At 49.0% G+C, this 23,431-nt stretch overlaps 3 protein-coding genes across 3 annotated transcripts; all 3 read right to left on the bottom strand.

The window, feature by feature from the left end:
* Nucleotides 1-685: 685 nt before the first annotated feature.
* Nucleotides 686-2,311, bottom strand: LOC133115425 (mucin-2-like; the record flags this gene model as incomplete). Its single annotated transcript, XM_061225334.1, has 2 exons — nt 686-1,502; nt 1,605-2,311. Coding segments are annotated over 2 exons (1,524 nt in total), but the record flags the coding sequence as incomplete, so codon positions are not given.
* A 243-nt stretch (nt 2,312-2,554) lies between these two features.
* Nucleotides 2,555-6,322, bottom strand: LOC133114210 (mucin-2-like; the record flags this gene model as incomplete). The annotated part of the gene is made up of 3 exons (XM_061223379.1): nt 2,555-3,737; nt 4,824-5,345; nt 5,451-6,322. Coding segments are annotated over 3 exons (2,577 nt in total), but the record flags the coding sequence as incomplete, so codon positions are not given.
* Nucleotides 6,323-9,733: 3,411 nt separating this feature from the next.
* Nucleotides 9,734-11,635, bottom strand: LOC133114209 (mucin-2-like; the record flags this gene model as incomplete). Its single annotated transcript, XM_061223378.1, has 2 exons — nt 9,734-10,972; nt 11,057-11,635. Coding segments are annotated over 2 exons (1,818 nt in total), but the record flags the coding sequence as incomplete, so codon positions are not given.
* Nucleotides 11,636-23,431: the final 11,796 nt, after the last annotated feature.

Below are 23,431 nucleotides of genomic sequence, written 5' to 3'. Positions count from 1 at the left end.
TGGGGGCTGCAGTTGTAGTCAGGGCTTCAGTTGTTGTGGGGGCTGCAGTTGTAGTCAGGGCTTCAGTTGTTGTGGGGGCTGCAGTTGTAGTCAGGGCTTCAGTTGTAGTGGTGGCTGACGTTGTAGTCAAGACTTGAGTTGTTGTGGAGGCTGCAGTTGTAGTCAAGGCTTCAGTTGTTCTGGGGGCTACAGTTGTTGTGGGGGATGCAGTTGTTGTGGGGGCTGCAGTTGTAGTCAGGGCTTCAGTTGTTGTTTGAGCAACAGTTGTAGTGGGGGTTTCAGTTGTAGTGGAGGCTGCTGTTGTTGTCGGTGCTGCAGTTGTAGAGGGAGCTGCAATTATTGGAAGGGCTGCAGGTGTTGTTGTGGCTACAGTTGTAGTCAGGGCTTCAGTTGTTGTTTGAGCTGCAGTTGTAGTCGGGGCTGCAGTTGTTGTGGGGGCTGCAGTTGTAGTCGGGGCTTCAGTTGTTGTTTGAGCTGCAGTTGTAGTCGGGGCTGCAGTTGTTGTGGGGGCTGCAGTTGTAGTCGGGGCTTCAGTTGTTGTGGGGGCTGCAGTTGTAGTCAGGGCTTCAGTTGTTGTGGGGGCTGCAGTTGTAGTCAGGGCTTCAGTTGTTGTGGGGGCTGCAGTTGTAGTCAGGGCTTCAGTTTTTGTGGGGGCTGCAGTTGTAGTCAAGGCTTCAGTTGTTGTGGGGGCTACAGTTGTAGTCAGAGCTTCAGTGGTAGTGGGGGCTGCAGTTGTTGTTTGGGCTTCAGTTGTTGTCGGGGCTTCAGCTGTAGTTGGGGCTGCAGTTGTAGTGGGGGCTGCAGTTGTTGTTTGGGCTTCAGTTGTTGTGGGGGCTACAGTTGTTGTAGTCGAGGCTGTAGTTGTAGTAGTTGTAGGCGTGGCTTCAGTTGTTGTGGGAGCTGCAGTTGTAGTGGGGGTTTCAGTTGTAGTGGAGGCTGCTGTTGTTGTCGGTGCTACAGTTGTAGAGGGAGCTGCAATTATTGGAAGGGCTTCAGTTGTTGTGGGGGCTGCAGTTGTAGTCAGGGCTTCAGTTGTTGTGGGGGCTGCAGTTGTAGTCAGGGCTTCAGTTGTTGTGGGGGCTGCAGTTGTAGTCAAGGCTTCAGTTGTTGTGGGGGCTGCAGTTGTAGTCAGGGCTTCAGTTGTTGTGGGGGCTGCAGTTGTAGTCAGAGCTTCAGTTGTTGTGGTGGCTGCAGTTGTACTCAGGGCTTCAGTTGTTGTGGGGGCTGCAGTTGTAGTCAGGGCTTCAGTTGTAGTGGTGGCTGACGTTGTAGTCAAGACTTGAGTTGTTGTGGAGGCTGCAGTTGTAGTCAAGGCTTCAGTTGTTCTGGGGGCTACAGTTGTTGTGGGGGCTGCAGTTGTTGTGGGTACTGCAGTTGTAGTCGGGGCTTCAGTTGTTGTGGGGGCTGCAGTTGTAGTCAGGGCTTCATTTGTTGTGGGGGCTGCAGTTGTAGTCAGGGCTTCAGTTGTTGTGGGGGCTGCAGTTGTAGTCAGGGCTTCAGTTGTAGTGGTGGCTGACGTTGTAGTCAAGACTTGAGTTGTTGTGGAGGCTGCAGTTGTAGTCAAGGCTTCAGTTGTTCTGGGGGCTACAGTTGTTGTGGGGGATGCAGTTGTTGTGGGGGCTGCAGTTGTAGTCAGGGCTTCAGTTGTAGTGGTGGCTGACGTTGTAGTCAAGACTTGAGTTGTTGTGGAGGCTGCAGTTGTAGTCAAGGCTTCAGTTGTTCTGGGGGCTATAGTTGTTGTGGGGGATGCAGTTGTTGTGGGGGCTGCAGTTGTAGTCAGGGCTTCAGTTGTAGTGGTGGCTGACGTTGTAGTCAAGACTTGAGTTGTTGTGGAGGCTGCAGTTGTAGTCAAGGCTTCAGTTGTTCTGGGGGCTACAATTGTTGTGGGGGATGCAGTTGTTGTGGGGGCTGCAGTTGTAGTCGGGGCTTCAGTTGTTGTTTGAGCTGCAGTTGTAGTCGGGGCTGCAGTTGTTGTGGGGGCTGCAGTTGTAGTCGGGGCTTCAGTTGTTGTGGGGGCTGCAGTTGTAGTCAGGGCTTCAGTTGTTGTGGGGGCTGCAGTTGTAGTCAGGGCTTCAGTTGTAGTGGTGTCTGACGTTGTAGTCAAGACTTGAGTTGTTGTGGAGGCTGCAGTTGTAGTCAAGGCTTCAGTTTTTCTGGGGGCTACAGTTGTTGTGGGGGCTGCAGTTGTTGTGGGTACTGCAGTTGTAGTCGGGGCTTCAGTTGTTGTGGGGGCTGCAGTTGTAGTCAGGGCTTCAGTTGTTGTGGGGGCTGCAGTTGTAGTCAGGGCTTCAGTTGTTGTGGGGGCTGCAGTTGTAGTCAGGGCTTCAGTTGTAGTGGTGGCTGACGTTGTAGTCAAGACTTGAGTTGTTGTGGAGGCTGCAGTTGTAGTCAAGGCTTCAGTTGTTCTGGGGGCTACAGTTGTTGTGGGGGATGCAGTTGTTGTGGGGGCTGCAGTTGTAGTCAGGGCTTCAGTTGTTGTTTGAGCAACAGTTGTAGTGGGGGTTTCAGTTGTTGTGGGGGCTGCAGTTGTAGTCAGGGCTTCAGTTGTTGTGGGGGCTGCAGTTGTAGTCAGGGCTTCAGTTGTAGTGGTGGCTGACGTTGTAGTCAAGACTTGAGTTGTTGTGGAGGCTGCAGTTGTAGTCAAGGCTTCAGTTGTTCTGGGGGCTACAGTTGTTGTGGGGGATGCAGTTGTTGTGGGGGCTGCAGTTGTAGTCAGGGCTTCAGTTGTAGTGGTGGCTGACGTTGTAGTCAAGACTTGAGTTGTTGTGGAGGCTGCAGTTGTAGTCAAGGCTTCAGTTGTTCTGGGGGCTACAATTGTTGTGGGGGATGCAGTTGTTGTGGGGGCTGCAGTTGTAGTCGGGGCTTCAGTTGTTGTTTGAGCTGCAGTTGTAGTCGGGGCTGCAGTTGTTGTGGGGGCTGCAGTTGTAGTCGGGGCTTCAGTTGTTGTGGGGGCTGCAGTTGTAGTCAGGGCTTCAGTTGTTGTGGGGGCTGCAGTTGTAGTCAGGGCTTCAGTTGTAGTGGTGTCTGACGTTGTAGTCAAGACTTGAGTTGTTGTGGAGGCTGCAGTTGTAGTCAAGGCTTCAGTTTTTCTGGGGGCTACAGTTGTTGTGGGGGCTGCAGTTGTTGTGGGTACTGCAGTTGTAGTCGGGGCTTCAGTTGTTGTGGGGGCTGCAGTTGTAGTCAGGGCTTCAGTTGTTGTGGGGGCTGCAGTTGTAGTCAGGGCTTCAGTTGTTGTGGGGGCTGCAGTTGTAGTCAGGGCTTCAGTTGTAGTGGTGGCTGACGTTGTAGTCAAGACTTGAGTTGTTGTGGAGGCTGCAGTTGTAGTCAAGGCTTCAGTTGTTCTGGGGGCTACAGTTGTTGTGGGGGATGCAGTTGTTGTGGGGGCTGCAGTTGTAGTCAGGGCTTCAGTTGTTGTTTGAGCAACAGTTGTAGTGGGGGTTTCAGTTGTTGTGGGGGCTGCAGTTGTAGTCAGGGCTTCAGTTGTTGTGGGGGCTGCAGTTGTAGTCAGGGCTTCAGTTGTAGTGGTGGCTGACGTTGTAGTCAAGACTTGAGTTGTTGTGGAGGCTGCAGTTGTAGTCAAGGCTTCAGTTGTTCTGGGGGCTACAGTTGTTGTGGGGGATGCAGTTGTTGTGGGGGCTGCAGTTGTAGTCAGGGCTTCAGTTGTAGTGGTGGCTGACGTTGTAGTCAAGACTTGAGTTGTTGTGGAGGCTGCAGTTGTAGTCAAGGCTTCAGTTGTTCTGGGGGCTACAGTTGTTGTGGGGGATGCAGTTGTTGTGGGGGCTGCAGTTGTAGTCAGGGCTTCAGTTGTTGTTTGAGCAACAGTTGTAGTGGGGGTTTCAGTTGTAGTGGAGGCTGCTGTTGTTGTCGGTGCTGCAGTTGTAGAGGGAGCTGCAATTATTGGAAGGGCTGCAGGTGTTGTTGTGGCTACAGTTGTAGTCAGGGCTTCAGTTGTTGTTTGAGCTGCAGTTGTAGTTGGGGCTGCAGTTGTTGTGGGGGCTGCAGTTGTAGTCGGGGCTTCAGTTGTTGTTTGAGCTGCAGTTGTAGTCGGGGCTGCAGTTGTTGTGGGGGCTGCAGTTGTAGTCGGGGCTTCAGTTGTTGTGGGGGCTGCAGTTGTAGTCAGGGCTTCAGTTGTTGTGGGGGCTGCAGTTGTAGTCAGGGCTTCAGTTGTTGTGGGGGCTGCAGTTGTAGTCAGGGCTTCAGTTTTTGTGGGGGCTGCAGTTGTAGTCAAGGCTTCAGTTGTTGTGGGGGCTACAGTTGTAGTCAGAGATTCAGTGGTAGTGGGGGCTGCAGTTGTTGTTTGGGCTTCAGTTGTTGTCGGGGCTTCAGCTGTAGTTGGGGCTGCAGTTGTAGTGGGGGCTGCAGTTGTTGTTTGGGCTTCAGTTGTTGTGGGGGCTACAGTTGTTGTAGTCGAGGCTGTAGTTGTAGTAGTTGTAGGCGTGGCTTCAGTTGTTGTGGGAGCTGCAGTTGTAGTGGGGTTTTCAGTTGTAGTGGAGGCTGCTGTTGTTGTCGGTGCTACAGTTGTAGAGGGAGCTGCAATTATTGGAAGGGCTTCAGTTGTTGTGGGGGCTGCAGTTGTAGTCAGGGCTTCAGTTGTTGTGGGGGCTGCAGTTGTAGTCGGGGCTTCAGTTGTTGTGGGGGCTGCAGTTGTAGTCAAGGCTTCAGTTGTTGTGGGGGCTGCAGTTGTAGTCAGGGCTTCAGTTGTTGTGGGGGCTGCAGTTGTAGTCAGAGCTTCAGTTGTTGTGGTGGCTGCAGTTGTACTCAGGGCTTCAGTTGTTGTGGGGGCTGCAGTTGTAGTCAGGGCTTCAGTTGTAGTGCTGGCTGACGTTGTAGTCAAGACTTGAGTTGTTGTGGAGGCTGCAGTTGTAGTCAAGGCTTCAGTTGTTCTGGGGGCTATAGTTGTTGTGGGGGCTGCAGTTGTTGTGGGTACTGCAGTTGTAGTCGGGGCTTCAGTTGTTGTGGGGGCTGCAGTTGTAGTCAGGGCTTCATTTGTTGTGGGGGCTGCAGTTGTAGTCAGGGCTTCAGTTGTTGTGGGGGCTGCAGTTGTAGTCAGGGCTTCAGTTGTAGTGGTGGCTGACGTTGTAGTCAAGACTTGAGTTGTTGTGGAGGCTGCAGTTGTAGTCAAGGCTTCAGTTGTTCTGGGGGCTACAGTTGTTGTGGGGGATGCAGTTGTTGTGGGGGCTGCAGTTGTAGTCAGGGCTTCAGTTGTAGTGGTGGCTGACGTTGTAGTCAAGACTTGAGTTGTTGTGGAGGCTGCAGTTGTAGTCAAGGCTTCAGTTGTTCTGGGGGCTATAGTTGTTGTGGGGGATGCAGTTGTTGTGGGGGCTGCAGTTGTAGTCAGGGCTTCAGTTGTAGTGGTGGCTGACGTTGTAGTCAAGACTTGAGTTGTTGTGGAGGCTGCAGTTGTAGTCAAGGCTTCAGTTGTTCTGGGGGCTACAATTGTTGTGGGGGATGCAGTTGTTGTGGGGGCTGCAGTTGTAGTCGGGGCTTCAGTTGTTGTTTGAGCTGCAGTTGTAGTCGGGGCTGCAGTTGTTGTGGGGGCTGCAGTTGTAGTCGGGGCTTCAGTTGTTGTGGGGGCTGCAGTTGTAGTCAGGGCTTCAGTTGTTGTGGGGGCTGCAGTTGTAGTCAGGGCTTCAGTTGTAGTGGTGTCTGACGTTGTAGTCAAGACTTGAGTTGTTGTGGAGGCTGCAGTTGTAGTCAAGGCTTCAGTTTTTCTGGGGGCTACAGTTGTTGTGGGGGCTGCAGTTGTTGTGGGTACTGCAGTTGTAGTCGGGGCTTCAGTTGTTGTGGGGGCTGCAGTTGTAGTCAGGGCTTCAGTTGTTGTGGGGGCTGCAGTTGTAGTCAGGGCTTCAGTTGTTGTGGGGGCTGCAGTTGTAGTCAGGGCTTCAGTTGTAGTGGTGGCTGACGTTGTAGTCAAGACTTGAGTTGTTGTGGAGGCTGCAGTTGTAGTCAAGGCTTCAGTTGTTCTGGGGGCTACAGTTGTTGTGGGGGATGCAGTTGTTGTGGGGGCTGCAGTTGTAGTCAGGGCTTCAGTTGTTGTTTGAGCAACAGTTGTAGTGGGGGTCTCAGTTGTTGTGGGGGCTGCAGTTGTAGTCAGGGCTTCAGTTGTTGTGGGGGCTGCAGTTGTAGTCAGGGCTTCAGTTGTAGTGGTGGCTGACGTTGTAGTCAAGACTTGAGTTGTTGTGGAGGCTGCAGTTGTAGTCAAGGCTTCAGTTGTTCTGGGGGCTACAGTTGTTGTGGGGGATGCAGTTGTTGTGGGGGCTGCAGTTGTAGTCAGGGCTTCAGTTGTAGTGGTGGCTGACGTTGTAGTCAAGACTTGAGTTGTTGTGGAGGCTGCAGTTGTAGTCAAGGCTTCAGTTGTTCTGGGGGCTACAGTTGTTGTGGGGGATGCAGTTGTTGTGGGGGCTGCAGTTGTAGTCAGGGCTTCAGTTGTTGTTTGAGCAACAGTTGTAGTGGGGGTTTCAGTTGTAGTGGAGGCTGCTGTTGTTGTCGGTGCTGCAGTTGTAGAGGGAGCTGCAATTATTGGAAGGGCTGCAGGTGTTGTTGTGGCTACAGTTGTAGTCAGGGCTTCAGTTGTTGTTTGAGCAACAGTTGTAGTCAGGGGTGCAGTTGTTGTGGGGGCTGCAGTTGTAGTCAGGGCTTCAGTTGTAGTGGGGGCTGCAGTTGTTGTTTGAGCTCTAGTTGTAGTGGGGGCTGCAGTTGTTGTTTGAGCTCTAGTTGTAGTCAGGGCTTCAGTTGAAGTCGGGGCTTCAGTTGTTGTTTGAGCTCTCGTTGTAGTCAGGGCTTCAGTTGTAGTCAGGGCTTCAGATGTGGGGGCTGCAGTTGTAGTCAAGGCTTCAGATGTGGGGGCTGCAGTTGTAGTCAGGGCTTCAGTTTTTGTGGGGGCTTCTGTTGTAGTCAGGGCTTCAGTTGTTGTTTGAGCTCTCGTTGTAGTCAGGGCTTCAGTTGTAGTCGGGGCTTCAGTTGTAGTCAGGGCTTCAGTTGTTGTTTGAGCTGCAGTTGTAGTCGGGGCTGCAGTTGTTGTGGGGGCTGCAGTTGTAGTCGGGGCTTCAGTTGTTGTGGGGGCTGCAGTTGTAGTTGCGGCTACAGTTGTTGTTGGTACTCCAGTTGTAGTCGGAGCTTCTGTTGTTGTTGGAGCTGCAGTTGTTGTCGGGGGTGCAGTTGTAGTGGGGACTTCAGTTGTAGGGAGGACTGAAGTTGTAGTTGGGGCTACAGTTGTTGTTGGTACTGCAGTTGTAGTGGGGGCTTCTGTGGTAGTTGGAGCTACAGTTGTTCTCGGGGTTGCAGTTGTCGTGGGGACTTCAGTTGTAGTCGGGCCTACAGTTGTAGTTGGGCTCACAGTTATTGTCAGTACTGCAGTTGTAGAGGGGGTTTCTGTTGTAGTTAGAGCTGCAGTGTTTGTTGGGGGTGCAGTTGTAGTGGGGATTTCAGTTGTTGTCGGGGCTACTGTTGTAGTTGGGCTCACAGTTGTTGTTGGTACTGCAGTTGTAGTGGGGGCTTCTGTTGTTGTTGGAGCTGCAGTTGTTGTCAGGGGTGCAGTTGCAGTGGGGACTTCAGTTGTAGTGAGGATTACAGTTGTAGTTGCGGCGACAGTAGTTGTTGGTACTGCAGTTGCAGTGGGGGTTTCTGTTGTAGTTGGAGCTGCAGTTGTTGTCTGGGGTGCAGTTGTAGTGGGGACTTCAGTTGTAGTCGGCGCTACAGTTGAAGTTGGGGCTACAGTTGTTGTCGGTACTGCAGTTGTACTGACGGTTTCTGTTGTAGTTGGAGCTGCAGTTGTTGTCTGGGGTGCAGTTGCAGTGGGGACTACAGTTGTAGTTGGGGTGACAGTTGTTGTTGGTACTGCAATTGTCGTGGGAGATTCTGTTGTTGTTGGAACTGCAGTTGTTGTTGGTGGTGCAGTTGTAGTGGGGACTTCAGTAGTAGTGGGTACGATAGTTGTTGTTGGGGCTACAGTTGTTGTCGGTACTGCAGTTGTAGTGGGGACTTCAGTTTTTGTCGGGGCTGCAGTTGTAGTTGGGGCTACAGTTGTTGTTAGTACTGCTGTTGTAGTTGGAGCTGCAGTTGTTGTCGGGGGTGCAGTTGTACTGGGGACTTCAGTTGTAGTGGAGACTGCCGTTGTAGTTGCGGCTACAGTTGTTGTTAGTACTGCTGTTGTAGTGGGAGCTTCTGTAGTAGTTGGAGCTGCAGTTGTTGTCGGAGGTGCAGTTGTCGTGGGGACTTCAGTTGTAGTGGGGACTACAGTTGTAGTTGGGGTTACAGTTGTTGTCGGTACTGCAGTTGTAGTGAGGCTTTCTGTTGTAGTTGGAGCTGCAGTTGTTGTCGGGGGTGCAGTTGTAGTGGGGACTACAGTTGTAGTTGGGGCTACAGTTGTCGGGGGTGCAGTTGTAGTGGGGACTTCAGTAGTAGTGGGGACTGCAGTTGTAATTGGGGCTACAGTTGTTGTCGGTACTGCAGTTGTAGTGGGGACTTCAGTTGTAGTGGAGACTGCAGTTGTAGTTGGGGCTACAGTTGTTGTTAGTACTGCTGTTGTAGTTGGGGCTACAGTTGTTGTCGGTACTGCAGTTGTAGTGGGGACTTCAGTTGTAGTGGAGACTGCAGTTGTAGTTGGGGCTATAGTTCTTGTTAGTACTGCTGTAGTAGTTGGAGCTGCAGTTGTTGTCGGAGGTGCAGTTGTAGTGGGGACTACAGTTGTAGTTGGGGTTACAGTTGTTGTCGGTACTGCAGTTGTAGTGGGGGATTCTGTTGTTGTTGGAGCTGCAGTTGTTGTCGGGCGTGCAGTTGTAGTGGGGACTACAGTTGTAGTCGGGGCTACAGTTGTTGTCCGTACTGCAGTTGTAGTGGGGGCTGCTGTTGTAGTGGGAGCTGCAGTTGTTGTCGGGAGTGCAGTTGTAGTGGGGACTACAGTTGTTGTTAGTACTGATGTTGTAGTGGGAGCTTCTGTAGTAGTTGGAGCTGCAGTTGTTGTCGGAGGTGCAGTTGTAGTGGGGACTACAGTTGTAGTGGGAATTACAGTTGCAGTTGAGGCTACAGTTGTTGTCGGGGGTGCAGTTGTAGTGGGGGATTCTGTTGTAGTTGGAGCTGCAGTTGTTGTCTGGGGTGCAGTTGTAGTGGGGACTACAGTTGTAGTTGGGGCTACAGTTGTTGTCGGGGGTGCAGTTGTAGTGGGGACCTCAGTAGTAGTGGGGACTGCAGTTGTAGTTGGGGCTACATTTGTTGTCGGTACTGCAGTTGTAGTGGGGACTTCAGTTGTAGTCGGGGCTACAGTTGTAGTTGGGCTCACAGTTGTTGTCAGTACTGCAGTTGTAGAGGGGGTTTCTGTTGTAGTTGGAGCTGCAGTTGTTGTCGGGGGTGCAGTTGTAGTGGGGACTTCAGTTGTAGTCGGGGCTACAGTTGTTGTCGGTACTGCAGTTGTAGTGGGGGCTGCTGTTGTAGTGAGGGTTTCTGTTGTAGTTGGAGCTGCAGTTGTTGTCGGGGGTGCAGTTGTAGTGGGGGCTACAGTTGTAGTTGGGGCTACAGTTGTTGTCAGGGGTGCAGTTGTAGTGGGGACTTCAGTAGTAGTGGGGACTGCAGTTGTAGTTGGGGCTACAGTTGTTGTTGGGACTGCAGTTGTAGTGGGGACTTCAGTTGTAGTGGAGACTGCAGTTGTAGTTGGGGCTACAGTTGTTGTTAGTACTGCTGTTGTAGTTGGGGCTACAGTTGTTGTCGGTACTGCAGTTGTAGTGGGGACTTCAGTTGTAGTGGAGACTGCAGTTGTAGTTGGGGCTATAGTTGTTGTTAGTACTGCTGTAGTAGTTGGAGCTGCAGTTGTTGTCGGAGGTGCAGTTGTAGTGGGGACTACAGTTGTAGTTGGGGTTACAGTTGTTGTCAGTACTGCAGTTGTAGTGGGGGATTCTGTTGTTGTTGGAGCTGCAGTTGTTCTCGGGCGTGCAGTTGTAGTGGGGATTACAGTTGTAGTTGAGGCTACAGTTGTTGTCGGGGGTGCAGTTGTAGTGGGGGATTCTGTTGTAGTTGGAGCTGCAGTTGTTGTCTGGGGTGCAGTTGTAGTGGGGACTACAGTTGTAGTTGGGGCTACAGTTGTTGTCGGGGGTGCAGTTGTAGTGGGGACTTCAGTAGTAGTGGGGACTGCAGTTGTAGTTGGGGCTACAGTTGTTGTCGGTACTGCAGTTGTAGTGGGGACTTCAGTTGTAGTCGGGGCTACAGTTGTAGTTGGGCTCACAGTTGTTGTCGGTACTGCAGTTGTAGTGAGGGTTTCTGTTGTAGTTGGAGCTGCAGTGTTTGTCGGGGGTGCAGTTGTTGTCGGGGGTGCAGTTGTAGTGGGGACTACAGTTGTAGTTGGGACAACAGTTGTTGTCGGGGGTGCAGTTGTAGTGGGGACTTCAGTTGTAGTGGAGACTGCAGTTGTAGTTGGGGCTATAGTTGTTGTTAGTACTGCTGTAGTAGTTGGAGCTGCAGTTGTTGTCGGAGGTGCAGTTGTAGTGGGGACTACAGTTGTAGTTGGGGTTACAGTTGTTGTCGGTACTGCAGTTGTAGTGGGGGATTCTGTTGTTGTTGGAGCTGCAGTTGTTGTCGGGCGTGCAGTTGTAGTGGGGACTACAGTTGTAGTCGGGGCTACAGTTGTTGTCCGTACTGCAGTTGTAGTGGGGGCTGCTGTTGTAGTGGGAGCTGCAGTTGTTGTCGGGAGTGCAGTTGTAGTGGGGACTACAGTTGTTGTTAGTACTGCTGTTGTAGTGGAAGTTTCTGTAGTAGTTGGAGCTGCAGTTGTTGTCGGAGGTGCAGTTGTAGTGGGGACTGCAGTTGTAGTGGGGACTACAGTTGTAGTTGGGGTTACAGTTGTTGTCGGTACTGCAGTTGTCGTGCGGGATTCTGTTGTAGTTGGAGTTGCAGTTGTTGTCGGGAGTGCAGTTGTAGTGGGGACTACAGTTGTAGTCGGGGCTACAGTTGTTGTCGGTAATGCAGCTGTAGTGGGGGCTCTTGTTGTAGTGGGGATTACAGTTGTAGTTGAGGCTACAGTTGTTGTCGGGGGTGCAGTTGTAGTGGGGGATTCTGTTGTAGTTGGAGCTGCAGTTGTTGTCTGGGGTGCAGTTGTAGTGGGGACTACAGTTGTTGTTGGGGCTACAGTTGTTGTCGGGGGTGCAGTTGTAGTGGGGACTTCAGTAGTAGTGGGGACTGCAGTTGTAGTTGGGGCTACAGTTGTTGTCGGTACTGCAGTTGTAGTGGGGACTTCAGTTGTAGTGGGGATTACAGTTGTAGTTGAGGCTACAGTTGTTGTCGGGGGTGCAGTTGTAGTGGGGGATTCTGTTGTAGTTGGAGCTGCAGTTGTTGTCTGGGGTGCAGTTGTAGTGGGGACTACAGTTGTAGTTGGGGCTACAGTTGTTGTCGGGGGTGCAGTTGTAGTGGGGACTTCAGTAGTAGTGGGGACTGCAGTTGTAGTTGGGGCTACAGTTGTTGTCGGTACTGCAGTTGTAGTGGGGACTTCAGTTGTAGTCGGGGCTACAGTTGTAGTTGGGCTCACAGTTGTTGTCGGTACTGCAGTTGTAGTGGGGGATTCTGTTGTAGTTGGAGCTGCAGTTGTTGTCTGGGGTGCAGTTGTAGTGGGGACTACAGTTGTAGTTGGGGCTACAGTTGTTGTCGGTATTGCAGTTGTAGTGGGGACTTCAGTTGTAGTCGGGGCTACAGTTGTAGTTGGGCTCACAGTTGTTGTCGGTACTGCAGTTGTAGTGAGGGTTTCTGTTGTAGTTGGAGCTGCAGTTGTTGTCGGGGGTGCAGTTGTAGTAGGGACTTCAGTTGTAGTGGAGACTGCAGTTGTAGTTGGGGCTACAGTTGTTGTTAGTACCGCTGTTGTAGTGGGGGTTTCTGTTGTAGTTGGAGCTGTAGTTGTTGTCAGGAGTGCAGTTGTAGTGGGGACTACAGTTGTAGTCGGGGTTACAGTTGTTGTCGGTACTGCAGTTGTAGTGGGGGCTGCTGTTGTAGTGTGGATTACAGTTGTAGTTGAGGCTACAGTTGTTGTCGGGGGTGCTGTTGTAGTGGGGGTTTCTGTTGTAGTTGGAACTGCAGTTGTTGTCTGGGGTGCAGTTGTAGTGGGGACTACAGTTGTAGTTGGGGCTACAGTTGTTGTCGGGGATGCACTTGTAGTGGGGACTTCAGTAGTAGTGGGGACTGCAGTTGTAGTTGGGGCTACAGTTGTTGTCGGTACTGCGGTTGTAGTGGGGACTTCAGTTGTAGTGGAGACTGCAGTTGTAGTTGGGGCTACAGTTGTTTTTAGTACTGCTGTTGTAGTTGGGGCTACAGTTGTTGTCGTTACTGCAGTTGTAGTGGGGACTTCAGTTGTAGTGGAGACTGCAGTTGTAGTTGGGGCTATAGTTGTTGTCGGAGGTGCAGTTGTAGTGGGGACTACAGTTGTAGTTGGGGTTACAGTTGTTGTCGGTACTGCAGTTGTAGTGGGGGATTCTGTTGTTGTTGGAGCTGCAGTTGTTGTCGGGAGTGCAGTTGTAGTGGGGACTACAGTTGTAGTCGGGGCTACAGTTGTTGTCCGTACTGCAGTTGTAGTGGGGGCTGCTGTTGTAGTGGGAGCTGCAGTTGTTGTCGGGAGTGCAGTTGTAGTGGGGACTACAGTTGTTGTTCGTACTGCTGTTGTAGTGGGAGCTTCTGTAGTAGTTGGAGCTGCAGTTGTTGTCGGAGGTGCAGTTGTAGTGGGGACTACAGTTGTAGTGGGGACTTCAGTTGTAGTTGGGGTTACAGTTGTTGTCGGTACTGCAGTTGTAGTGGGGGATTCTGTTGTAGTTGGAGCTGCAGTTGTTGTCGGGAGTGCAGTTGTAGTGGGTACTACAGTTGTAGTCGGGGCTACAGTTGTTGTCGGTAATGCAGTTGTAGTGGGGGCTGCTGTTGTAGTGGGGATTACAGTTGTAGTTGAGGCTACAGTTGTTGTCGGGGGTGCAGTTGTAGTGGGGGATTCTGTTGTAATTGGAGCTGCAGTTGTTGTCGGGGGTGCAGTTGTAGTGGGGACTTCAGTAGTAGTGGGGACTGCAGTTGTTGTTGGGGCTACAGTTGTTGTCGGTACTGTAGTTGTAGTGGGGACTTCAGTTGTAGTCGGGGCTACAGTTGTAGTTGGGCTCACAGTTGTTGTCGGTACTGCAGTTGTAGTGAGGGTTTCTGTTGTAGTTGGAGCTGCAGTTGTTGTCGGGGGTGCAGTTGTAGTGGGGACTTCAGTTGTAGTGGAGACTGCAGTTGTAGTTGGGGCTACAGTTGTTGTTAGTACTGCTGTCGTAGTTGGAGCTGCAGTTGTTGTCGGGGGTGCAGTTGTAGTGGGGACTTCAGTAGTAGTGGGGACTGCAGTTGTAGTTGGGGCTACATTTGTTGTCGGTACTGCAGTTGTAGTCGGGGCTACAGTTGTAGTTGGGCTCACAGTTGTTGTCAGTACTGCAGTTGTAGAGGGGGTTTCTTTTGTAGTTGGAGCTGCAGTTGTTGTCGGGGGTGCAGTTGTTGTCGGTACTGCAGTTGTAGTGGGGGCTGCTGTTGTAGTGAGGGTTTCTGTTGTAGTTGGAGCTGCAGTTGTTGTCGGGGGTGCAGTTGTAGTGGGGACTTCAGTTGTAATGGAGACTGCAGTTGTAGTTGGGGCTACAGTTGTTGTTAGTACTGCTGTTGTAGTCGGAGCTTCTGTAGTAGTTGGAGCTGCAGTTGTTGTCGGAGGTGCAGTTGTAGTGGGGACTACAGTTGTAGTTGGGGTTACAGTTGTTGTCGGTACTGCAGTTGTAGTGGGGGATTCTGTTGTAGTTGGAGCTGCAGTTGTTGTCGGGAGTGCAGTTGTAGTGGGGGCTGCTGTTGTAGTGGGGATTACAGTTGTAGTTGAGGCTACAGTTGTTGTTGGGGGTGCAGTTGTAGTGGGGGTTTCTGTTGTAGTTGGAGCTGCAGTTGTTGTCTGGGGTGCAGTTGTAGTGGGGACTACAGTTGTAGTTGGGGCTACAGTTGTTGTCTGGGGTGCAGTTGTAGTGGGGACTTCAGTAGTAGTGGGGACTGCAGTTGTAGTTGGGGCTACAGTTGTTGTCGGTAGTGCAGTTGTAGTGGGGACTTCAGTTGTAGTCGGGGCTACAGTTGCAGTTGGGCTCACAGTTGTTGTCGGTACTGCAGTTGTAGTGAGGGTTTCTGTTGTAGTTGGAGCTGCAGTTGTTGTCGGGGGTGCAGTTGTAGTGGGGACTTCAGTTGTCGTTGGGGCTACAGTTGTTGTTGGGGGTGCAGTTGTAGTGGGGGTTTCTGTTGTAGTTGGAGCTGCAGTTGTTGTCTGGGGTGCAGTTGTAGTGGGGACTACAGTTGTAGTTGGGGCTACAGTTGTTGTCGGGGGTGCAGTTGTAGTAGGGACTTCAGTAGTAGTGGGGACTGCAGTTGTAGTTGGGGCTACAGTTGTTGTCGGTACTGCAGTTGTAATGGGGACTTCAGTTGTAGTCGGGGCTACAGTTGTAGTTGGGCTCACAGTTGTTGTCAGTACTGCAGTTGTAGAGGGGGCTGCTGTTGTAGTTTGTGCTGCAGTTATTGTCGTGGGTGCAGTTGTAGTGAGGACTACAGTGTTAGTTGGGGCTACAGTTGTTGTTAGTACTGCAGTTGTAGTGGGGGTTTCTGTAGTAGTTGGAGCTGCAGTTGTTGTTGTGGGTGCAGTTGTTGTGGGGACTTCAGTTGTAGTGGGGATTACAGTTGTCGTTGGTGCTATAGTTGTTGTCAGTACAGAAGTTGTCATCGGGGTTTCTGTTGTAGATGGAGCTGCAGTTGTTGTCGGGGGTGCAGTTGTAGTAGGGACTTCAGTTGTAGTGGGGGCTACAGTTGTTGTCGGTACTGCAGTTGTAGTGGGGGATTCTGTTGTAGTTGGAGCTGCAGTTGTTGTCGGGGGTGCAGTTGTAGTGGGGACTTCAGTAGTTGTGGGGACTACAGTTGTTGTTGTTACTGCAGTTGTAGTGGGGGCTTCTGTTGTAGTTGGAGCTGCAGTTGTTGTCGGGGGTGCAGTTGTAGTGGGGACTACAGTTGTAGTCGGGGCTACAGTTGTTGTCGGTACTGCAGTTGTAGTGGGGGCTGCTGTTGTTGTGGGGATTACAGTTGTAGTTGAGGCTACAGTTGTTGTCGGTACTGCAGTTGTCGTGGGGGCTTCTGTTGTAGTTGGAGCTGCAGTTGTTGTCTGGGGTGCAGTTGTAGTGGGGACTTCAGTTGTAGTCGGTGCTACAGTTGTAGTTGGGTTCCCATTTGTTGTCAGTACTGCAGTTGTAGAGGGGGCTGCTGTTATTGTTTGGGCTGCAGCCCCTGTAATGTCTGGAATGACAATTAATTTCCTTTTTTTGTTGTAACGTCAATGTTATTTTTACCATTTACTTTTTATTTGTGATTTATGGATTCACTTACCAATAAACAGGAACAATACGACCAGGTTTTTTCGTTTCATCTTTAATGTTTCTTTTTTACCTAGAAAAGAATCAATGTAGTCATCATTTTAGCATCTTTTCGGATATCAGATGTCATTTTACCTGCTACCTCCAACATGTTCAGCACAGCACTTTGTCATTCAGTTTCGATGTCACTCTCAGGTCCATACATGAATGCCTGTGTGGAACATAACTCATTGCATTTTTGCAAACTGGATTTTTTATAAACATCACCACAGTCAGGAGCTTTTTCAACCCACTAAGTGGGCCTCATTTATCAGTATTTGAGGTCAGCCATAGCAAGGAAGCCAAATGCTGCGTTCACGTCATATCGGAATGACCAAATGGCCACCTTCTGAGAAAAACCTCAGTCCTTAAACGCGAGACAATTACAAATGAAGCACATCAGCCACAGGCCATGCTACTTCTATACCATGATTTTTGCAGCGTAAACTTGAACTTGAATTCACTGTTATTGTTATTGTTTATTGTTTCTTTTGTGAGCCTCACCAAAGACATTGGCTCAGTTGGCTTTGAAGATGCGTTCTTCAAGTAGTCTATGCCATGCTCAAATCTTATAATAAAGCATTGAATGTACATGTAATATATATGGAGAGGCCAGCCATATAATTGGCGGTCTGCGCAGATGGCAAATCTGGCACCTAAACTGTTGGAGCCATAATGATATGAGTTGATCTATAATTATAAATATGAATATTATTATTTTGTCTACCTATAGCAAGCCTCCCCCTTTTGGCCTATTTTTGAAGCATCAGTTTTTTAGACAAAATACGCCACTATAACAAGTCAAAAAACTCTCCGGATTGACGGACGAAAGCTCCACGGACACAGCCAGATACCGTTTGCATCGGACAAAAGGACAGCCCCCAAACAAGGATTCGCCGGTCGTGAGTAACCGCAACAAATTATGAATGGGCTGATCTGCGTGATGCAGTGGTTTGGTCAAACATATTAAAAGAAAGCGCCCCGTGCGCTATGAATGGAATGTTTGATGATGGTGGAAACGGGAATAATAACACAGTGCTGTGAATAATACGTTGCATTGCAGATATTGGATGAACCAAATAATTAAGGAGTTTAAAAGACACTATGTAAAGTAAAGACTGATTGCAACCGCGGTCATAACTATAAAGACGGACTGCTACGGCTGTTTTAATGCGCCAATAGAGCGGACTAAAAAAAAGCCACCGTCAGCAACGCACCACGTTATACAGTGTGATTACAGTAAAAATGACTGACAATACTGGGGCCGCTGGTGCGGCAGAGGAAATGTTAACTTCACTCATTGCAACTGGCAGGGGGAAACTGAGTGTATGCACACGCAGGATGAATGAATTAAAAACTTTTCTTGTGGATGATGGAGATGTGGAGAAAGTAAATGACGGCCTTGCAGCATTCAAACAGGCTGTAAAAGAATTTAATGATGTACATAAAATCTGTGCAAATGCTCTTATCAGAGGAGGGGCAGGAGAATGAAAATGTGGACTGGTATGAACCCAGAATTACTATTTTTAAATATTTTTTGAATGAAGTACAAACCTGGAAAAAGGGTCAAATTGCACAATTACATGTCGCCCCTCAGGACAGCATTTCTAATGTGTCACACAAATCCAACAAATCCCAGACAGGATCAAAAGCCTCCTCAGTCTCTTCAGCATGCAGGAAAGCAGTGGCAGAGCAGGCAGCTCTATTAGCCCGTGCTGAGGCCTTAAAGACCCAACATGCCTTAAGACTGGAAGAAGTTCAACTAAAAACAAGAATGGAAAGGTTGGAGCTGGAAACCAATATAGCAGCATCAGCCGCCAAAATAAAAGCCCTTCAGAGTTTTGAGATGGATGAGCAAATCCAAAAAGACGGCATGGACTCTTATTTTGAAGCCAGCAAGGAAAAGACTACTGAGCTTGTGGAATCAGAGCCGCCAGTGGCTGAATTTATTCAACTAGGTGCTCTTCCAAAAACACCACTTCAAAGGGTTGTTTTAGATCGCCAAGGCAGCGGTCAGCAACCTCCAGCAGGGTCCAATCCATCTAGATCTAATGAGAATACCAATGCAGCTACTAACCATGATGACATCACCACTGTTATGCAAAGACAGAGTGACATTGTTGATCTTATCATCATGCAACAAAAAATAGCCTTACTCCCCACTAGGGAGATCACAGTGTTTGACGGTGATCCGCTGACCTATCAATCTTTCATCCGAGCATTTGAACACTTAATTGAGGATAAGACAAGTAACTGTCAGGACAGGCTCTACTTTCTTGAGCAGTATACTTGTGGCCAGCCCAGGGATTTGGTCCGCAGCTGCCTACACATGGAAGCAAGCAGAGGCTATGCTAAAGCTCAACGACTATTAAAGGAGCACTTTGGGGATGAGATCAAAGTCACAAGTGCTTATTTGGAAAAGGCATTGAATTGGACAGTGATTAAACCTGAGGATGGAAAGGCACTGCACGCTTATGCACTCTACCTGAGAGGATGCTGTAACGCCATGCACGACTTGCACTATATGGAGGAGCTTGATATGCCCTCCAATCTAAGGCTGATTGCATCTAAGCTTCCTTACAAGCTACGTGAAAGATGGAGATCAGCAGCCTATGACACGTTTGAGAGGACCAATACGAGGGCTACATTCCAACACCTAGTGGGATTCATGGAGAAACAAGCTAGAATCCTTTTGGACCCACTGTTTGGGGATATACAAGATCCTCTCTCCAGTAAAAGGGTGGTTTTAAAGAGCAGGATAGCTGACCTTAAACAGCAATCAAGAATGCCAAAGAGTAGAGGGAGTAGCTTTGCAATAGTGGCAATAGTGGGTGATGGCAACACCAATGACAACTCTACTACTCTGTCATTCAAACAAAACCAACAAGGCAACACCCCAGGTGCTCGTACTGCCTCATGCAACTTTTGTCAGGGCAACCATTCAATAACTGATTGCCAACAGATCAAGGCACATACTCATGAGAAGAAGGTGGAGTTTGTGAAGATGAACGGCCTTTGCTTCGGATGTTTAACTAAGGGTCATCTAAGCAAAGACTGCAGAAGAAAGCTAACATGTCAAAAGTGTCAAAGGAGGCACCCAACTATATTACATATTGAAACAATGAAAACTTCAAACCAGGAACCTCCAAAGGAGGTGGGTCCTAAGGAATTGAAGAAAACATCAGTCAGCAGTGCTCTTGTTTCAGCTGGGGAAGTGACTGGGGCCGGTAAGGATTGCGCACTGGCTATTGTGCCAGTCAGAGTCAAAGTGGCCAAGGGAAACAAGTTTGTGTTAACTTATGCTTTCCTCGACCCTGGCAGCTCAGCAACATTCTGCACTGAGAACCTAATGAAGCAGCTGAATGCTAGCCAACGCAAAACAAATATTCTCCTTCGAACAATGGGGCAGAAGAGACCTGTCAGGAGCTATGAAGTCACTGGACTAGAGGTAGGCAGCCTGGATGGCAGCATATACCTTGACCTACCAAAAGTCTATACCCAGGATAAGATCCCAGTCTCAAAAGAAAACTTACTCACTCAAACTGAACTGGAAAGGTGGCCTTATCTACAGGGGATCCAATTAAAGGAAATTGATGCAGACGTTGAACTCCTGATAGGAATCAACGTTCCTAAGGCGATGGAACCCTGGCGCATAATTAATAGCCAAGGGAATGGACCATATGCGGTGGAGACAGTTTTAGGATGGGTGGTCAACGGTCCACTCAATTATTGCACCGATATGGAAGGGTCTGGACCTCCTACAATGACGGCCAACCGAATATCGATTGCTGATCTGGGGGAACTCCTAGTCAGGCAATATAATCAGGACTTCTCAGAGAGAGCGTATGAGGAGAAAAGCAAAATGTCAGGTGAGGATCAAAAGTTCATGCAGATTGCATCCAGCTCAGTAATCCTCAAGAATGGTCACTACCACTTACCCTTACCTTTTCGCAACAAAGAAGTGGTCATGCCAGACAACCAAAAAATGGCAGAGCAGCGAGCCATGAACCTGGTAAAGAAATTCAAGAAAGATGAGGTCTATGCTGCAGAATATAAAGACTTCATGGAGGATGTAATCAGCAAAGGTTACGCAGAGAAAGTGCCCCGAGACCAACTCCACCGGAACGATGGCCAGGTCTGGTACATACCTCATCATGGTGTTTACCATAAGCAAAAGGCCAAGCTTAGAGTAGTGTTTGACTGTACATCATCGTACAAAGGCACATCTCTCAATAGAGAACTCCTCCAAGGCCCTGACCTGTCTAACACCCTCATTGGTGTCTTGCTCAGGTTCCGCCAAGAAAGAATTGCCATTATGGGAGACATTGAAGCAATGTTTTACCAAGTACATGTCCATAACAGCCACAGGGACTAAGATTCTAAGATTCTTATGGTGGCCAGGTGGAGATACCAAAAAACACCTGGAACCTTACAGAATGAAGGTCCACCTCTTTGGCGCTGTGTCATCTCCGAGCATCGCTAACTTCGCTTTACAACGGACAGCAGACGACAACAGTGGGAAGTATGATGAGGAGGTAACGGAGACAATCAAGCACAACTTCTATGTGGATGATTGCCTCAAGTCAGTAGCCACAGTAGAACAAGCCATTAGGCTCACCGAGGACCTCAGAGATGCATGCTCTCAGGGAGGCTTCACACTGACCAAATGGGTCAGTAATAGCCGCAGGGTCCTGGCATCCCTCCCTGATAAGCACAAAGCAACACTAGTAAAGGCACTGGACTTGGATAGAGAAAAGCTGCCTCTTCTAAGAGCACTTGGGATCCAATGGAATATTGAAAGTGGCACATTTACCTTCAGAGTCACTATCAAGAGCAGACCTCATACGAGAAGAGGAATCCTCTCCACAGTCAGCTCAATATACGATCCATTGGGTTTCCTTTCTCCATACATCCTGAAGGCCAAGCAAATCCTCCAAGAGCTCTGCAAGGCAAAGTGTGGTTGGGATGAAATCATCCCAGAGAAATTATCCAAGCCATAGCAGAGATGGATTACAGAGTTAGATCAGCTGTGCAAATTCCAAGTTGATCGATGTGTGAAGCCTGAGTCAGGTCAAGACATCAGAGCTGCATCACTTCTGTGATGCAAGTGAGCTGGGTTATGGCACTGTCAGCTACCTCAGGTTCACGAACAGTATGGAAAAGGTCCACATTTCATTCATTCTGGGGAAATCTAGGGTGGCTCCACTCAAACCGATGACGATCCCCAGACTGGACATAGCAGCAGCAACGCTAGCTGTGAGGGTGGACAGGATGCTGAGAAGGGAGCTTCAGGTACAGCTTGAAAGCTCCACTTTCTGGACAGACAGCACATCCGTGCTGAAATACATCCTCAACCAAACAAAAAGATTCCATACTTATGTGGCCAACAGAGTTGCAGTGATACGTGACCTATCTCAAGAGAAACAATGGAGACGTGAGCTCCAAAGATAACCCGACTGACGACGCTTCACGTGGGTTAAATGTAGAACCTTTCCTAAAATCCACAAGATGGCTGAAAGGTCCAGAATTCCTGAAGAGAAAGGAAACCGAATGGCCACAGATCCCAGAAAAACTGGGACAAATCCCTCCGGAGGATCCAGAGGTAAGAAGAGACTTCACTGTGAACAGTGCTAGCATAGAGGAATATAATCCAACCAGCAAGCTAATTGAGTACTACTCATCATGGACCAGATTGCAGAAAGCTGTTGCCTGGATTTTGAAACTGAAAGGACTCCTTCTACTGCTAAGTCACAACAAGAAATCTCTAACAAAGACTGATCCAGCATCAGAGCTGACAACTTTAAAGTATTTAAAGGAACAAATGGACCAGTTCAAAGTTACATGTGGAGCACAAAACCTGTCTGTGGAGGACATGGACGAAGCAGAAAAGGCCATCATTCATTCGAGCAGAGACAGCACTTTAAAAAGGAACTGGAACTCTTGGATACAGGGAGACGGGTCAAGGCAAGCAGCTCCATCTGTAAACTGGATCCAATTGTGGATAAAGGAATTCTGAGGGTGGGAGGACGAATAAGCAAAGTGGCTATGCCATTAGAAGAGAAGAATCCAATCATGCTGCCCAAAGACTCTCATATATCCAAACTGATCCTACGACACATTCATCAACGAGTTGGACACTCCGGTAGAGGTCACATGCTCTCCAGGCTAGGTCAGAGATTCTGGCTGCCTTGTGCCAACTCGTCTGCTAGGAAAATCACAAGGAGTTGTGTTTTCTGCAGGCGCATGCAAGCAAAGGTTGGAGAACAACAAATGGCTGATCTTCCAAAAGATCGTGTGTCTCCAGATCTACCACCCTTTACCCATGTTGGTATTGACTACTTTGGACCCATAGAGGTGAAGCGAGGCCGTGCTCACGTGAAACGGTGGGGAGTAATCTTTACTTGCCTGGTGAGTCGAGCCGTCCATTTAGAAGTTGCAAGCTACTTTGACACTGACTCCTGCATCAATGCCTTGCACAGGTTCATATGTCGAAGAGGACCAGTAGCAAGCATTCGAGCAGACAATGGGACCAACTTCATAGGAGCACAGACAGAGCTAAGAAAGGCTCTGAAAGAATTGGATCACAATAGGATTCAAAATGCATTACTCGAGGACAGAGTGAAATGGACATTGAACCCTCCCTTTGGAGCCCACCATGGTGGAGTATGGGAGAGGCTAATCAGACTTGTGAAGAAAATATTATATTCAGTCCTGAAGGAGCAAAGACTGGATGATGAGACATTACAGACCACTTTGTGCGAGGTGGAGGCAATAATGAATGACAGACCAATAACTACGGTGTCAAGTGAACCTAATGATCTAGAGCCTCTCACTCCAAACCACCTACTTCAGTTGAAAAACAAACCAGTTATGCCACCAGGACTATTTCAAAAAGGTGACCTGTACTCCCGGAGGAGATGGAAACAGGCACAATACCTTGCAGACCTCTTCTGGAGGAGATGGATTAGGGAATACCTCCCACTTATGCAGCAACGGAGCAAATGGAATAACCCTAAACGAAACCTCTGTCTAGGCGATCTTGTCGTCATAGTGGATAACATGGCACCCAGGAACTCATGGCTTATAGGCCGTGTAGTGAAGACCTTGTTAGGGTCCAAAGGTCTTATACGGAGTGTTTTAGTAAAAACCAAGACCAACATCTTGCAGAGACCAATTGATAAGCTCTGTCTACTACTGGAGGCAGATGGCTAATCTCAGCCAGCTAAGATTAAGAGGTTTCCAGAGTCAACGGTCAAGATGCACCTATGGGAGTTATGTGCTGGTAGTCCCTGATTCCCAGAAACCAGCCCTATACATCCACATGCACATACATGCCCCTGACCCCTGAACTCTTGCCCCCTCTTGCACGCCTCTGACCCCTGGACTGCTGTATTCCACCTACACATAACTACATACACATAGAACCTAAACATATATGGACTTTGAACATTCTGGAACATTCATGAATTATGATGTGTGTTATGTTTAATTTATTGGCTCCATTAAATTATGATTGATTAATTGTTTTGCTATGATGTTAACAATTAGGGGCCGGTATGTTGGAGCCATAATGATATGAGTTGATCTATAATTATAAATATGAATATTATTATTTTGTCTACATATGGCAAGCCTCCCCCTTTTGGCCGGAGCCGGCAACTGCATCTATTTAATCAGCCAAGTAATTTGCGGCACCTGTGTTAGTCGTAGGGAGACGGGGAGACGGAATAGTTTTTTGACCACACAAACCAAAGAAAGGACACAAAGAAAGAAACACACAAAAAAGGCCAAAGCAAAGTCTATTTTTGTTTATTGTAAAAAGTCAATTTGGAGAATATTTTTGTTCAATGTTTAAGCAGAATAAATGCATTTTTTGTTTCAACTTGAAATCGGATCTCCACGATTGTTTGATTATGCGTCAAACCCCCACTCCGGCTTGGACAGTGGCTATTTTTGAAGCATCAGTTTTTTAGACAAAATACGCCACTATATAAACCATTTTTGCAGTGTTCTACTTTCAGACTTGTAAC

This window comes from Conger conger, chromosome 16 (genome assembly GCF_963514075.1).
Source record: "Conger conger chromosome 16, fConCon1.1, whole genome shotgun sequence".
Lineage (NCBI taxonomy): Eukaryota > Metazoa > Chordata > Actinopteri > Anguilliformes > Congridae > Conger > Conger conger.
The sequence above is the reverse complement of the archived record's forward strand: the minus strand, read 5'-3'. Positions and strand labels throughout refer to the sequence as shown.